We start from the raw sequence: 17,318 nt of genomic DNA, 5'->3' as shown, positions 1-17,318 counted from the left end.
GTCAGTAGTGCACATAGCCAGATGGTCATAAGGTCCAGTCCCAGAGGGGAGGAGGAATCTGCCCCATGGTTGTAAATGGGTTGCATGAGGCAGGCATGACATGTGTGTGAGCTGTGCACTACAGAACACATTAACACACTGTGCATTAACACAGTGACTTGTCACAGGCTTGTCACAAGCCAATGAAGCTCCGCAGTCATTTGCTTAGACAGTCTGTAAAACAATTCTTAAAGCAATGCTATGTTCCCTCACAAGGGTCAGCAATCTCCTCTGTGTCACGCTCACTCTCGGTTTAACAGGTCTTCATGAGAACCTGGCATCTGTACCTGGAGTCTGAAAGTTAAATTGCTGTCGACCAGGAGTGGTGGGAAAAGATGGCTGGACAGACACACACCCACACCCACACCCACACCCACACCCACACACACACAGACACACACAGACACATACATGTATGCACACGAATGCAGACAGCAACTGATGGGCAGGTACATGCAAACAGCCACACCTGGCTGCTACATGTGGGCAGAATTAATATTTACTGTTCCAGGCCTCACCAGCTACACCGCAGCACTCTGGCTATTCCAGACGGCTGCCAGGAAACAGCGTAAACTCGGTCCGCTTGCAGAGAATGACACGGCAGGCGAACAGACACGCAGTGTTGTTTTAAAACATGGATGGTTAAGGCTTTTAACAAGACTTTTGGGCCATGTACCTCACAAAGTGCCCTCCATCATGTTTAAATAAAGACGTTTGATGCTAAAAAAGTCTGACAACACAGTGATGTTCCTGTCTGGCTGTCTCCTCATCAAGGGCCCAGCTGAACCTAAAGACGGGCAGTTACCCCATGCTTGCAAAAATGTCGGCTTGGGTATACAAAAACAAAGGAGAAGAGTTGTTTTTTTTTTGGTGGCTGTTGTAAAGACCGTTTCTCTAACAAATAGCCTGGTGTGCTGTAATGAGCTGTCCTGTGAAGTTAAGGACATTGAACTGATATGTGTGTCTGGTTGACTCGCATTCTGCAGCAGTGGATCAGGTCTGTTTCCGGTCCTCATATAGTCATGCCTTTCCAGTTCCGCTGCCCGGTCAAAGGAATCAATCCCGTTAATTTGGAGAGGGCTCGGCCCCATCCACAGTGCACAGTGCCGAATAGCATCGCTGACACCCGGCATAGTTGCCCTTTAGGCTTGATATGTGGAGGAAGTGAACTGTTAAACACTGTATCGACCCCTTCCCACACATATGCCCTGTTTGACTCTGCCATGTGCAGTGCTTTATATAGACTCAGCTTGTGTGCGACTGAGGGAATGTTACACATACAGAACACTAGCAATGGTGGGACTCTTCATAACCAGACTGACTGGAGGTGATAAATATGGACCACGTAAGGGGAAACAGCCCCCGCAGCCTCAGTCCATCGTGAGGAAGGACATCTGGTTTGGGGAAGAATTTTGGTGAATTCGGCATTAACAGTTAGTGTGAGTCACCTGCCAGAGCAACCCCCGGGAAGCATGTCTGTGAAGAGGAGTGCATATTAAACTCCCAGCTGGTTCAGCAATGCAAACTGTTAAAAGCTGTTTTCTGCGCAAGCTGCCAAGCTGTTAAGATGACATGATATATTAGCGTGAGGCTAGAATAATCTTCTAATGGTGACTTTCGGCATTTCAGCATCTCCGTATCACGCTGTCACCATGCTTGCCTGGGGGGTGGACTAATGTCACCATGGTGAGGGCTTAGGGGTTTATCTTGAGGCCATATGACACCACTCTGCTGTTGTTGCTGTGGAAAATTGCAAGGGGGAGATTTAATTTGTGTCCCATCAGTGTCTTCTCCTTCTTGTTTATTTCAGTATGAGTTCAAGGCAAAGAACATCAAGAAGAAGAAAGTGAGCATCATGGTCTCTGTAGACGGGGTGAAGGTGGTCCTGAGGAAGAAGCAGAAGGTACAGCCCTGCCAGTCAGCTCGCAACTGATTATGTCATCACTTGGGGAATGTCCTTGTGGCTGCATGGTTTGCTGTGATTTGATTCTTTGCACTTACTTTTTCTTTGCACTTTTTGAGTGAATGTAATCAATTAAGGAAAAAATGCCACATGGATGTCATTACTGTTCAGAAGGAAGGATTCTATGTAATTCACCTCAGCTGAAACCTTATACAGGTACCTTGCCTCCTCTTGAATTATGTTTATCTTTACAGAGGAAAGAGTGGACTTGGGATGAGAGTAAGATGCTGGTGATGCATGACCCCATATACAGGTGAGTCTCATACCTCACATCATAGCAGCTTAGCTAAAGTTAACAACTCACGTCCCCTAACACCTCACAGGTCATTACCAGCAGCCACCTGACCGGTTAGCTGAGATCTTCCCCGCCTTGGGTTTCTCTGAAGGGCTTGTTCAGATCTCTCGTTAAGCTGAGGTCCCCTCTCATTAATATGCAGCTTGTGTGTCACATGTGTGTGGCATGTTGTAATCATTTATGCATGACTTGATGTACTGCGATAATGGCTCTAAAGGTATGAGCTGAGTGCAATGATAATTTCCCTCGCATACTTATGCTATGAATAAAACATGGGTCATTTGTGGCCAGCAAGGCCATTGCATGGCTTTATACTCAGAGGACAGGAGAGGCTGACCACAGTCTGACCGCTGCGTCATCACAAGAGCACACCGTTCACCAGTTCATGTGAACCGTCTACAGACTAGCGTGAGGGGGAAGCCTAGAGGGGGTTTGAGGTTGTCATGCCGTGGCAAGGTGGGTTGCGACTGGAAGGGCGGAGCTTTCTTAAAACAGACACCTACTTTGCATCTATAATTAAACACCAAAACCAATGTTCTTCGTTTTGGGATAAATAATGCATCCCCTTGAAGGAACGTTGAAATGGCTCATTTCTGCTAATGGAGAGGAGAGTTTTCATCATATTTTAATTTTATTAACCACCATTTTATCCCAGTCCACAGACTTTGGTTTTCTCTGCCTCTGAGGGGTCAAAGAGGGGTCTTTTTACATATGATAAAATGAGTTGTGGCTCATTCCCAGGCTCTGGACTGGGAATGTTCTAGAGTGGAACCGGGTGGAATGGGCCAGGCAGCCCTGCTCCTGCATGTGATTGATGAAGATGCTATTATGGAGCATCTGTGCATGATTGTTTGTGCACTGAGCTTCATCTGCCATCGGAAGAAACGATACTACGTGTGCTGTTAGTACAGCTAGTTCTCTTTCTCTGTATGTCGTTCCCCTTTCTCTTTCTGTCTCACTGAGAGGTGGATGGTTAAGGTTTTTATGTGAATGAGGAGGGGTTTTTCCTGTTGATGTGGCCGAGGTCCAGAAAGGCAGTGTTTTTGCCTTCTGTTCCATGGCCTTTCTGTTTTTCTGTGTTTTGCTTGTGGTGTTGTGGTCATATCTGCATTTGCTGGGTTTGTAAATAACTATTCTTTATTTAGTTTTAAATAATAGGATTTAAAACATCAAAAACCTGTCACCTATTATTTAGTTTAAAATAATAGGCTTTTAAACATCAAAAGTCTGTCTCCTCCCTCTCTCTGTTTAATTTAGCTAAGTGTAAGATCATTTTGAGGAATGTCTCTTGGTTGTATAGTATGTGAAATATTGCTGACGCTGTTCATGTCATCAACACTAAGAGGGCAGTCCTGCAGACACAGGCCACAGCCGTGCCGATGTGACGGTGGATTGCCAGAGTGGGCACTCACATGCTGATCAGGGGCCACGCTGAGCTGGGACTAAATCACATAAATCTAAATCACATCCTGACACACCGATTAGTCAGGCGCCCTGCGGAGAGCCACCAAATTTAGGGTTAGGGTTAGGGTTAGGGCACTGGTGCTAACTCACTACTGTAAAAATGCTGGTACTGGTGGATAGCAGAGGAGGGGTGTGAGGGAGCATGCACACGGGACCTGATACCTTGTTTTTCATCTGCCTTAGCTCTGTCCGTGTCTGGTGGCCATAGAGATGTTTAGAGATGTGGTGATTGCAGTCTTCACAGTGCTCTCTCTCTTTAGAACACTGTACCAAAGCCACCCTCTCCATAAAAGGAGACAGCAAAGCTGATCTCTCACTAGAACGGTGGTATCAGTACTGGTCTCTAAAGAGCAGATGTAGCAGGACTGGTCTCTATAGGGCAGTGTGCAGCAGTACTGGTCTCCTGGTCTCTGTAGAGCAGAGTGCCACAGTACTGGTCTCTATAGAGGAGCGTGCAGCAGTACTGGTCTCTATAGAAGAGCATGCAGCAGTACTGGTCTCCATAGAGCAGTGTGTTCTGGTGTATACAGAGCAATCTGTATAATTTTTTTTCTCTTTAGAACATAATTCCTGGCCTATAGCTAATGGAAAATAGACAGTGCATTCCATTGTCAAGATTGTTGACAGGTTTGCTAGTAAGAACCTTCAAATTCTAAGGTATTCACGTCTTTCATCAGAGCTTTAGGCAGTAATATGTGACTCTTTTCTTCTTTCCAGCAGGCATGTCAGATAGACACATCAAACCTGACTGTCTACAGGCAGACCTCTTCTCTACCCATGTGCATGGGCTATTTATTCATTTTACTACTATGTTGTTGTTGTGACTATTATTATTCATGACTACTTATTATGGACACTGAACTGTCAAAAGCAGCATTGGTTAATGAACTAAATACAAGGGTTTAAAAAATCTAATTAATACATAATCATATTTTATATATGAGCATGCTGTACAAGACAAATAATGAGTTCATTAACGCGTTAGAGTGTGTCCCCCTGCTGCAGCATATAGCGCATGAGGATATGAGATCAGTCTTTCCATGCTAGATTGACATGATTGATTGTTTCCAGAAGACAGAGTAACAGTGTGAAGTGACCACAGTACCATGTGAAAGTGTGAATGTGTGTATATGAGTGTGTGTCTCTGCATTGCACGTGTGTGTGTGTGTGTGTGTGTGTGTACGTATGCACATCCTCACCATTCTCTGTGTTCGACTCCATCGCGTTCCAGGATTTTCTACGTCTCCCACGACTCTCAGGACCTGAAGATCTTCAGCTATATTGCCCGCGATGGCTCCAGCAACTCCTTCCGATGCAACGTCTTCAAGTCCAAGAAGAAGGTAGGGACACTCACCCCGGGCCTTTATGCAGCGCTCAGTCCTTCCACAGTGCTCTGCGTCTGATGCCGTCTGTCACCCCCCTCAGACCCAGGCCATGCGCATTGTGCGGACGGTGGGCCAGGCGTTCGAGGTGTGTCACAAGCTTAGCCTCCAGCACGCGCAGCAGAATGCAGATGGACAGGCGGACGGTGAGAGTGACAAGTCTGTGGAGGAGCAGCTGACCGACGGTGAGAGCACGCTCACTCCTCTCACACTACACACACATTAAGCACTATTTCCATCAAGAGCATGCTGCAGTCTACTGGTAAGAATAGCATGCATGACAGGCTACCTGTGGCATCCATGGTGTCTCACACTGCCAGGATTCTGTCTCCCAGGCCGCCAGCTGACGGGGGCGGAGCGAGATGAAGGGGGCAGGGCAGAGGCGGAGTCCCAGGCAGGGACACTGTGCGAGCAGGCAGTCAGCGAGATTCTCCAGAGCCTGGCGGAGCTGAATGTGGTCAAGCCCAGCCACATCCAGGTGAGAGCCACCCCCACACCCATCTGCGTCAGCCTGGCTGTTTGGTAGGAAGTCTTCATTATGATTTAGCACATGTAATTATTCTATACTTATTCTGTTTTATACTTATTAATATGCTGTCCATATAATTGTCCCCCTGTGCGATATAGGTGTGACACCAAAGTAGTCTCCGAGCAATTAGAATATTATTCCATTACATTATTCCATTACATATTCCATTCCATTACATAAAAATTACACATTTTGGAGTGAAGAGAGCCATAGAATGTCCACCCTGACAAGTCTAATGATAAGGATCTGTGGTACAGTATTTCACCTCATCCACAGCCTGTGTGTACATAACTAACCTACAAGGTTATGGGCTTGACCCTAACCCCACCACACTGAAGACAACGGTACCAACTGCTTCAACATTGCAGATGCAGACTAGGATTGTGATGCTGAGATCATTATCACTGTTTTGCCAAAGCATCATACAGTTGAGTGCAAAAGTTTGCATCCCCCTTAGACCCTGGGGGAATAATAAAAAAAATCTGCCTCTATTGTACAGTACAATAGCCTTCCATAATCATTTAAATGTGTTTCCCCTCTGAGAACCTTTTATGGTGTGGCCTCAATGTTAAAATAACTGAGTCCAAGTCCAAATTTATCTTTAATAGCAAGCTCAGAAGTTTACATCCCTTTGATAAGACCTCTAGGTATTTAACTTTAATATGTAAAGTTAGGGGTCTGATCTTTAAAAACACATTGTCAGCTCTTAATGCTTGATGAGTGGCACCCGGTGTGTTAAATTAGGCTTGCATTTTATATTTGCAACAAAAACAATGGGATCAGGGAAACAGTTGTCAGAAGACCTCAAAATGAAATTGGTAAACTTTCATAAAGCTGGAGAGGGATATAAAAGTATTTCAAAGCATTTAGGGATACCAACACCAACTGTGAAGACCATAATCCAGAAATGGAAGAAACACGGACACACTAAGGGCTCTATTTTAATGATCTAAGGCACATCGTCAGTGGCGTGAAGCGCACTGTTGTTGTGGGTGTGGTCTGGTTTGACGGCGAAAAAAACGCGCCAAGCGCCGGCGCATTGCTCCAAAAGGGTTGGACTACTCTACCTAATTAATCAGAGGTGTGTTTTGGGCGTGACATGCAAAGAACCAATCAGATCGGCATGTGTCATTCCCTTTAAAAGTGAGGCGCTTGATCAATGGCGGACTGCTATTTCAATGGCGCAATTACCAGGGAGACCAAACCCCTTGCGGTTGACATAAATCAGTGCATTTTCAGATGGTGCACGTAGTTGCACATGAGTGCAGCCTATAGCACCAAGGATGCCAGGGAACCCACTCATCGCCCAGAACTCCTGTTTAACCCGCTTCTGGCTGTCAGGTGTCATGGGAAATTGAATGTATTCACTAGCATGTTGGACTAGACCTGAGGTAACTGCATGTACGGCCAAACTTATGGCAGATTGTGATATGCCTCCAATTGAACTCAGGGGATGTTGGAATGACCCACTAACATAGAATTGCAGCGCAGCAGTTACTTTAACAGCAACAGGAAGGGCATATGGACAGGATGCATTAGTTCCCAGATCATCTGCCAGGAGATGACAGATGTCTGTCACAGCCTGGCGAGATAGGTGCAGCTTACGCCTACATTCCTCCTCACTGAGAGACAGATAGGAATGTCTCAGCCGGTGAACCCTCTGCTTTTGCCGTCTTAAAATTCTCTGTGCCATCAGATACTCCATTCGGCTGCGCGAATCGACAACATATGAGCAAATGCAAAGGTATTTAACTGAAGAGTTCAAGGTGTTTTAATAAACTTATATGGTCTTGTGTTGGTGTAGCCTAAAGTAGCCGTCAGTGTTGATCCATCAGTTTAAGTTTCCTGGTTATTGACCGGCAGCTCCATTGTGACACGTGTCCTTAAATACCCGTGGTCTTGCTGCTATTAGTGAAAGAATGTTTTAAAATAGGTTTTGTTTTTTTTTTATGTTTTTAAATAGGTCTACCTACCTAATTTTTCTAATCTCCCGTATCTGTGAATACCTGATTATTATAACTACTCATTGTGACATACATTTCTTCATATCTTCATTTATCCCAAAACGATGTGTCCCATTGTGATCTAATTTGTTATATTTTGCATGGATGTGTGCTATTGCTTGTTGTTATATGACAGAAGCAGGGTGTATGATCTCGCAACCTGACATAAGTAAGTTGATACTGCGCCCTTAAAATAACATTAAAACATGCGCCACTGACTGCCGACCAGGTTTTTCTTGGTCAACGGCGCTTGGTCAGCGGCGCATTTTCAGTGCTGTCAAAATAGCGTCTTATAGACCATGCGCTTGACCACACCTCTTTTTTTAATTACCACGCCTAAGGCCGCGCATGTTCACCTGCTATTTTGATGGTGTGAGCGCATGACGCGAAAACTGACAATGTACTGCCTGTAAGCTAGCAAAGACAACTGCGCCGCCGCGCCAGCCGCCATGCACCGGGTGTAAGATAGGGCCCTAAGACTCTACCGAGGAGCAGAAGACCAAGAAAAATAACTGAAAGAGCTGCTAGGAAACTTGCTCTAGAGCTACATAAGAATCCAAAACAAACAGCAGGGGACCTGAAAAAGTTCTTAGAGGCAAATGGAATAAAAGTCAACATCTCCACAGTCAAGCGCAGTCTGCACAAGCCTGGAATGTTTGGGAGAAAAGCACGCAGGAAGCCATTGCTTACTTCTAGACACAAGGCAGCAGTATGGAGTATGCTAAAGAGCATGTGAACAAACCAAATGAGTTTTGGAACAAGATTATGTGGTCTGATGAGACCAAAGTCAAATTATTTGGTCATAATTTGCAAAGTACATGTGTCAAGAAAAAAACTCTGCCTATGAGGAGAGGAACACCATTCCCACAGTCAAACATGGTGGGGGCTCGCTGATGTTTTGGGGTGTATGTCTGCATCAGGCACTGGAGCTCTGCATAAAGTGGAAGGAAAAATGAATGCGGGACAATATCAACAGATTTTAAACCAAAGCCTCCTACCATCAGTCAAAAAGCTAAAAATGAAGAGGCAGTGGATCCTTCAACAAGACAATGATCCAAAGCACAAAGCAAAGTCAGCTCAGGAATGGTTTAAAAAGAATAAGGTGAAAGTTTTGCCATCGCCCTCCCAGTCTCTAGACTTGAATATAATAGAAAACCTGTGGATAGATTTGAAGAAGGCTGTACATGAGCAAATAAATCTGGTAGACTTCTGGTAGAAGAATGGGCTAAAATTACGCCTGAGAGGATACAAAAGCTGCTCAGAGGGTACCCAAAGAGGTTGGAGGAGGTTATAAAGGCAAAGGGAGGACATACAAAGTATTAGAAAACATTTCATAAAGGGGGACACAAACTTTTAGACTGATATAATTTCCATTATTTCACTATCATTTTCTTTTTATACACCTTTTGACCATTTTTGTTACTTTTGATGATGAAGGAACATTTGTAAAAACTGAACGTGCGTTAAATATTGTGTTGACGAAAATACATTTCTTCGTTTTACTCCTTTTGTCATTTCAAAGTAAGGGCATGCAAACTTTTGCACTCAACTGTATGTGTGTCAGCCTTACACCACAAGACTAAAGACGTGCTCCAACCGTCATGGTCATCAAAGCATTGCAGGTCATAAGTACTGTGGTAGCACGAGTGTATTCCAGCCTCTTTGCCAGATGGCAGTTCTGAGAGAGTTAAGGAAAACATGGTTATATATTATTAAAATCACCAGCTGGTTGTGGATGAGTGAAAGGTGAAGGGACTAAATGGGAAGCTTTTTTAAGCAGGGATTCTGTCTTCTCCCAGTGCTGCTGTTGAATCTTGTTATTGGCCCTGGGGCAGTTCTCCGGCCCGGTGTCACCCCCCAAACACCTCTCTGTGTACACTGCAGACACTGGAGCTCAGCTGTTTAACCGCTGGACTGGCGCAGAGGCAATTTGTTCTGCTTTAGTGTACTCCAGTCTTGGAGGGGTCTCTGGGAACTCTGCTCCTTCTCCTCCAGGTGAACAGAACAAATTGCAATTAATGAGAGGTGAGCCCAGGAGCGAATCACCTGCCCTGCACTGAGGGGGGCGGGGGCGTGAGCATTTGCTCCTCCCTCTCCCCTGAGATACGGCCGCCATGCCAGCCTGCATCCAAAGGCACGCCACCATGATGACTGCCAGACTCCGCCCTTTCAGAGTAGGTGGTGTGATGGGGAAAAAGAAACAACAAAACTGGAAGTTCTAAACGGCTTTGAGCAGCCTCCTTATTCCCTCAGGCCGAATGCAAGGACACTGTGATTGGTCGATATTGAGGGGACCCCAGGGTGCCCCAGGGAAAGGGAGTACAGCGTGTTTTTCTGCGCTCGCCTTGCTCATGTCCCGCCCCATTTCCTGTCCCTCACCGCCGCATTAATTACCGTGCTAACTAGCACAGGTCTCACTGGCCTTTCCCAGCCCTGTAATTATGAGCTGCCAAGAACGGAAACGTCTCGGGGACAGCAGCACAGAATGTGGGTGTCCACACAGAGCTGGTCATACAGTCAAGTCTAGGGGTTGGACAGTGATGTTGGGCACTGAGATGGACCACTGTACTGTTGAATGCTTCATTTTAAAAATCCTTTATAGAAAATTTACAAGTGCAGAGTATATTAAATATATACATATTTTTTACGCTGCGACTACAGAATACAGCTCTGCAAACCATAATGTTCCTTACTGACTGACTGATGAATGACTGACTCACTTATGCACTCACTCTGCCATTCATGTACTTACTCATTCACTCACTCAGTCAACCCCACAGTAATGATGTTTTGCCACTGCATGCCAAGTCACTCACAAGTACCTGTGAAGCTCTCGTTTAGCATTGTATGTTATCCTGGGAAAGAGATTACTAATCAAATAGGCATTAATGTAGTAGGTATTCTGAGAAGGACATCATTGATCAAGGCTGTCCTATGATTGAAATGATTGAAATGAAAACTGAATCAAATGGCATGAAGGAATACAGGTCAGCAGGTGATCATTTTCAATATTCTCTGAGCTTGACACAGCAAACACAGGCGCTGCTACATAGACATGATACAATCATCATTTCATCAGAAAATCTCAGACTTATTTCACGTTTCTGCTGAAATGACATACAGGAGCTATATTTCGAACACTATGCTTTATTGCCCCCTAGTGGTAGAATACAGTAAGTACAGCTGCTGTAGCCTGGAACAATGACACATTATTCTGCACCTGAAGCATAATATTCAAGAATAAATTTCATATTGGTAATCATTTTTTGACCTCACTTACTTAACATGTGTTTAAACTTCAGGTGAAACAGGGACAGGCTTATTTGTTGGTTCAGGTCCTGCAGAGAGTTACAGCAAGTACCACAGAATGAATGTAGATATTCTTATTCAAACTACAGGCAGCCACCTTCACACACAGATGTCAGTCTCCTACTGCCAATGTCCTGCAGTTAAATAAGCTGCAGCAAAGAAACTATTTACTTTTCTCAAGCAGTAGGGAGAGCTCTGCAGCTATTTTGAGAGGGGACAGAAAAGGGCCTCAGTCAGTGGCTTGTCATGTCCATCTTTATCTTAGCATAACTGACATTAGTTATTAATTAATAAGCTTTGTGTTATTTGTAGTTTTGACTGAGGGAATTCCTTCACTTAAAGTATGAACTTTAAATTATGTCATGCTCAAATGTGTTGCTTTAAGTCAATGGTAACCACACAAATATACTGGATTTGATGATTGATTGCTTTTGATTGATTGTATCACTTGTACAAGATATAGTTAGACACCTTGTGGCGTTCTATTAAGTTGAACTGCATGACTAACAGCACATAAGCCTCAGTTATTAGTGCGGTATATATGAGCAAATATAGTTCATTCATTTCTATATGTAAACATTCTGCAGCTTTAGCACACCTGTTAACAGATGAAGGCCGATGGAGGCTTCCCAGTTCTAAACAGATGTCTGGGCTGAAATAGAAAAAGAGCAGCCACAAATTTGATTCTAAGTTTAAAAGGCAAGCTCTTCTGAGACAGCTTACTGTACCTACAGCTGCAAATCAGACCTCCTGGAATAACTCCTGCAGGAAATCCCGGGTAGATGACAACTCGAACAACAAAATTCCCAGACCCGATAGCCCTGCTGAAGGACCGATATCAGGATTCTCTGTCCCAGCGAGTGGTCAGAGGGTCATGAGCAGACAGACATGGCCGTCTGCTGACCTCACCGTCGTACACTGCTCTGTGCGTCTGTGTGTGTGTGTGTGAGGGAATTTATATGGAAATGTTACTGTAAAGGAGCTTTGTGTTTCCTGTCTCTGCTGCCCTATCTGTATCCCTACCTCGTTGTTAGCTCACTGCGCTTGGAGGGCGGTATCGTTTAAGGTACTCCAGTGGAGTAATGCTGCTTTCGTGTCCCTGAAATGGCTCCCGCACAGGAGGGAGGGAGCATGGTGGCAGAGCTATTAATCCAGGCCAGTGCAGCGGGGTGATTCATCCTCCTGGCAATCCCAGGGCCAGCAGCCTGAGGTGCCCCTGCAGTGGCTAATCTAGGCCAAGGAATAGGGCGAACATGGGCGAATAACTGTCTCCTCCCTTTAAAGTGAGTCACACTCCTGTTTGGAGCTGCCATGCCAAATTTGAAGGGATTATTCTTCTCGTGAAGCATGATTCACATTCATTTTCTCAGCCCTCCTGATATTGCTGGCTGTTCATTTCTCTTATAGATTCACCCTGACCCCACAATCACACAATCCTAGCTTCTGTCTTCACAGCAATCAGGATTTTAACGGAGTTCATTTTTTACTTCAGAAGCATGAAATATTTCAAACAGATATAGACATGGTCCATAGTTAAAGTTAAAGATTTATAGTTAAAGATTTAAGCTCAGTTTCAGTTTTTATCCATCTCTTTTTTGTGGCCCTATGGATTTCAGCTGTCTCTCATCTACATTAATTATTTTTCTGTTCTCTCCATTTGGGTATGGTTCTTAAATCTTGGAAAATATGGACAGGTTTTGCTCCATCCCAGTAGCCACCAATGATACATCACTAAAATGATGAGGTTCAGGCTTTCCAGTGGTTCAGTAATAATGCATGACACAATAATAAGGATAATTAAGACCCATAGCAGAATAGTCTTATCCTGCTCAGATAAGCAGGTGCAGTCCAGAGTCCAGGGAATCTAACCCAGCACCCAGCATGCTTTATTCTTGAGCTCTTATCACTGCCTTATCCTGCTACTCTATATAAAAACAGTCCATTTTGAGACCCATAATGCCTTGCTCTTGCTCCCCCCACTCCACCATCCCCCTCCCCAAGTCCACAGGGGCACTTTCTTTGAAGTGAAGCCAACCTGAAGTAAGCATTGTGGACTCCGCAGGTCAGAGGGCATTTTGAGAAAACAGAGGCAATTGATGGTTCTCTGAGACAGAAAGAAGAGAAGTCCTGGGGGGGGCTTTCTGTGATGGTGTTCCATTCATCCATGTCGGCATCCACCTGCCTTGAACCAAACAGCTCTGCCCCCTTCACGCCACAGTCCCCCACCAGCAATGAGGCCTCTTCTAGGGAGCAGGCATGCCTAAACGCTTCCTGCATCCTTTTCCAGTCAGTGGGCATGCTTAAACACTTCCCGCATCCTTTTCCAGTCAGCAGGCATATTTAAATGCTTCCTCCATCCTATACCAGTCAGCAGGCATGTTTAAATGCTTCCTCCATCCTATACCAGTCATCAGGCATGTTTAAATGCTTCCTCCATCCTATACCAGTCAGCAGGCATGTTTAAATGCTTCCTCCATCCTATACCAGTCATCAGGCATGTTTAAATGCTTCCTCCATCCTATACCAGTCAGCAGGCATGTTTGAATGCTTCCTCCATCCTATACCAGTCAGCAGGCATGTTTAAATGCTTCCTCCATCCTATACCAGTCAGCAGGCATGCTTAAATGCTTCTTGCATCTTATCAGAGCGGAACAGCTGGGGAAGGGTACGGCCTTTCTCCCTCACACTGCTGTCAGCGAGCTCTCTTCTCCAGAGCACCCACAAGCACTCAATCAGGCATTTTCAGAAACAGGAGGTGCAGGGTGAGGGCCTTTCGGAAGCCAGCAGCATGGAGCCTGCCTCCTGTGTGCTGTGCGAGTGGCGTACGTCACACCCCAAGAGAGAGCGCCAGGTGAACAGAAACCTGATGTCTGTCACTCATATGTCACTAAAACATGTGTCTGTTTGGAGAGCTTGGCATACCTCCAGCCAGATGGCGAGGCTGATGGTGTTGTATTGTGCCTCTCCTTAGACAGCAAGGCTAGACAGCGTGTGCACGCCTCAACTTCACACTACAGACACACATATAGTACAATTAATGCCACTTCTCTCTCCACATCTGGTCCTGAAGGGTCATTTTGTGCCTTTTGTGAGTGGTGCGTGCATCTGGTATTGGGATGAGCAAACAATCAAGACCCAAATGGGACTCCAAAAGGGAAAAAGAAAGTCAAAAGGCAGACTAAATATGCATGGTGTGTTGCCTCTGTGAAATGCCAGAATGGCACGGTTAAAGTGCTGAGACAGGCAGCAGAGTTCAAATGAATGGCTTCTTTGTGGTGCAGCTGTTCAGCATGGAAGAAGGATACAGCACTGTTTGCAGTCAGACAGCAGCGCAGCCACAGCCAATACAAATGCACTCAAGCTTCCTCCTGCATAGCACCCCCTGCGGTTTGCTGTGCGTGGTTACAGTGTAGAAGTAGTCTGTCAGCCTGGGAGCAGTGCTGCAATCTGCATAATCACAGAGAGGTATGAGGCATCCAATGCAGGGCTTCAAATTCAGGGTCTCAAACACATGGCTTTGATGCTCTCTTTACATATAGACCGTGGAGATCCTTATTGCATTTATTTCTGTGTGGGACAAGCAAAGAAGCTGGTTATGACTGGCATTCCTCGAAATAGACTTTCTCATCTGTACTCCTGTAGGGCAAAGCTGCTTAGAAGGAAATCACATTGTGTTCGAGGACATCATCGGTACTGAAAGTACGCTGTCACATTGTAGAGTGTTGCTGAGTCACTAGCTGTAAATTCCCAGTGCATTGTTCATAAGCCGATATTACCGGTGTGTTTATTTTGCAGCAGAATTTCTCTCTGAGTTCTAATGAAACTGAAAATAGCCCTGCCTGCTGCAGACTGGTGAGGGGTGTGAGGAAATGTGCTATGAGCATGGTGACGTGGCTCTTCCTTCTCGAAACAGTGCTTCAGATGGACCCTTGGGCAACGCCTCAGCTTGTTACGCTCATGGTCACACCTTCCATGTCCTAAGCCCCCGCCCACCACTCTTTGTGTCGCCTCCTTCCAGGACCTGGAGAAGTGTTCCCTCTACACAGTGTCACAGCGCACCCTCTCTCCAGTCAGCCCCTGCTCCCCCACGCTCACCCCACTGGCTGCTCAGCACCACCTGCAGCTCCTCCAGCACCAGCTGCACCAGCAGCAGCAGCAGACGCAGGTGGCTGTAGCGCAGGTAAGCGCACCAGGTGCACAATGGCCACAGCCGCCGAAGTGAGGATCTTTGCCAGCTTGCCAAAATTTGCTACCATATCTAAACGAAACACATTTTAGAAAAATGTAATGTTACGTAATGTAATGTAATCTAACACAAAATATAGCACAATTTTGACAGACTTTTCAGCTGTGATTATAGATACAGATCAAGTTTGCTTTGTTCTCTGCAAGCTTGTACCATTTTCTGGGAGCGTGAATTGAGGTATCCTCAATATGAGTGATAGACTGGAAGGAGACTCAGGAAGAGCTGCACCTCACTTTATAAACAGGGGGACACTAGAGAAGCCAAGCATAGAGCGAGGCAGCACTGCTGCTGTAGTCCTGGGCAATCTGCCCATGGTTCTACAGGGGGAAACCCTGTGGTGCTGTTTATAAATATACCAACAAGGAGCACCACCTTCAACTCAACATATCCAAGATTGAGCTCCAAGTCATCCCAGCTAGCCCATCGATCCAGCACAACATCACCGTACAGCTTGGCTCAATGACACTAACTCTGTACAGGTCTGGAAGAAACCTGGGGGTAGTGATTGATGACCAGCTAAAATTTACAGACTGCATTGCGTTGACTGCCAGATCATGCAGATTTGCTCTGTATAAGGCCTTACCTGTCAGAGTATGCTGAGAAGCTCCTTGTCTAGCTCTGGTCATCTCAAGACTGGACTACTGCATTGCTCTATTGGCTGGCCTACCTGCATGCACTATTAAGCCTCTGCAGTTGATACAGAATGCGGCTGCACGTCTGGGCTTCAACCAACCAAAAACAGCTCACATTACACCTCTCTTGGTCTCGCTCCCCTGGCTCCCTGTAGCTGCCCGCATCATGTTCAAGACCTTGATGCTTGCGTACAGGGCGACCAACAAAACTGCACCTACCTACCTGATCTCACTACTGCAATCCTCCCAACCGCTACGCTCTGCTACTGAACGGCATCTGGTGGTCCCGTCACATTATGACATAAAATCACTATCCAGGACTTTCTCTGCTGTTGTCCCCCGATGGTGGAATGAACTTCCATACTTCATCGATTCTGACAAGTCCCTCTCTGTCTTCAAGAAACATCTGAAGACACAACTCTTCCACTCTCACCTGAGTACCTGAAACACTACTCCCTAAAGGAACTTTTCATGTCTCAAAACAGTCTCTTGCTAAATTCCCACTAAAATAATTTAAAAAAAAGAAAGTAATCTAATAGTTTAACACACTTGTTAGCTTTACCAGCTAGTTTATACCTTGCCTGGCCAAACATTGAAACCTGGTCATGCAGTGCTTCTAATATTGTTGACTCCTTATGGTTTTTAGCTTGCTTACTCTACCATACTTGTAAGTCGCTTTGGATAAACCACATGCCAAATGAATCAATGTGAATGCAAATGTAATATGGACAAGGGTGCTTGCTGAACAAACAGTGCTTTTTTACTGAATGCATAAAAGACAGTCCATGTCTGTCTCTCACGCCGTTATTCTCTAACGCACACACACACAAGCAGGGAGGCGTTTTTCCCTGGAGTAAACAGCTTCGGTCCAACTGTTCACAGTGAGCCAAGCCAGCTCTCCTCCAGCACAGCATATATTTTAATGTTCCAACAAGCTAATGTAATGCAGTAATTCAGGAATGATAAACACAACACTCTACTCCCACTTTCAGGTTTATATAAATACATCACCGGTCCAAAGTAATGGCATCATCTTGAGATTGATCAAAATCTATTCATAAATATGTTGAAATTAGCTTTTAGATTATTTAGATATTTTGTCACCACTAGGAGGAGCTCTCACCATAGACAAATCAGGACTGGGGTGCTTGTGCAGCTTAAAGTCGGATATGTCTCTCATAGCAGCAGAAAATTGACTATTACAGATATTGCACACATCTTTTACTTTATTTCCAGTTTCCTAATGCTTTCAGGCAAATATTGCCCCAGAAACTGGTCAAAAGGCTTGTCTAGATGCTATAATCTCACCAGATAATGTATACAAATTGCTGCAGTCACAGCTATTTTCTATAATTTGAAGTCTTGGGATAAAAATTGGAAGCACTTAATTTGATTTTCTTTAACAATGATGTGGATTTATAAGTGCTGTGAAAGAGGCTGTGGATTTGTCTGCGAC

The 17,318-nt window shown here is 45.1% G+C and overlaps 1 protein-coding gene across 1 annotated transcript in view; it reads left to right on the top strand.

The window, feature by feature from the left end:
• Positions 1 to 17,318, top strand: part of si:dkey-34e4.1 (carboxyl-terminal PDZ ligand of neuronal nitric oxide synthase protein) — a 66,915-nt gene that overhangs the window by 26,948 nt on the left and 22,649 nt on the right. The window contains exons 3-8 of the mRNA XM_036528200.1: positions 1,850 to 1,942; positions 2,197 to 2,255; positions 4,993 to 5,101; positions 5,187 to 5,328; positions 5,479 to 5,621; positions 15,003 to 15,164. Coding sequence (XP_036384093.1) covers positions 1,850 to 1,942; positions 2,197 to 2,255; positions 4,993 to 5,101; positions 5,187 to 5,328; positions 5,479 to 5,621; positions 15,003 to 15,164 — 708 coding nt within the window. The remainder of the gene's footprint in view (positions 1 to 1,849; positions 1,943 to 2,196; positions 2,256 to 4,992; positions 5,102 to 5,186; positions 5,329 to 5,478; positions 5,622 to 15,002; positions 15,165 to 17,318) is intronic.

Source organism: Megalops cyprinoides, chromosome 5 (genome assembly GCF_013368585.1).
Source record: "Megalops cyprinoides isolate fMegCyp1 chromosome 5, fMegCyp1.pri, whole genome shotgun sequence".
Taxonomy (NCBI): domain Eukaryota; kingdom Metazoa; phylum Chordata; class Actinopteri; order Elopiformes; family Megalopidae; genus Megalops; species Megalops cyprinoides.
Note: the sequence above shows the minus strand (reverse complement) of the source record. Positions and strands in the feature narration are given on the sequence as shown.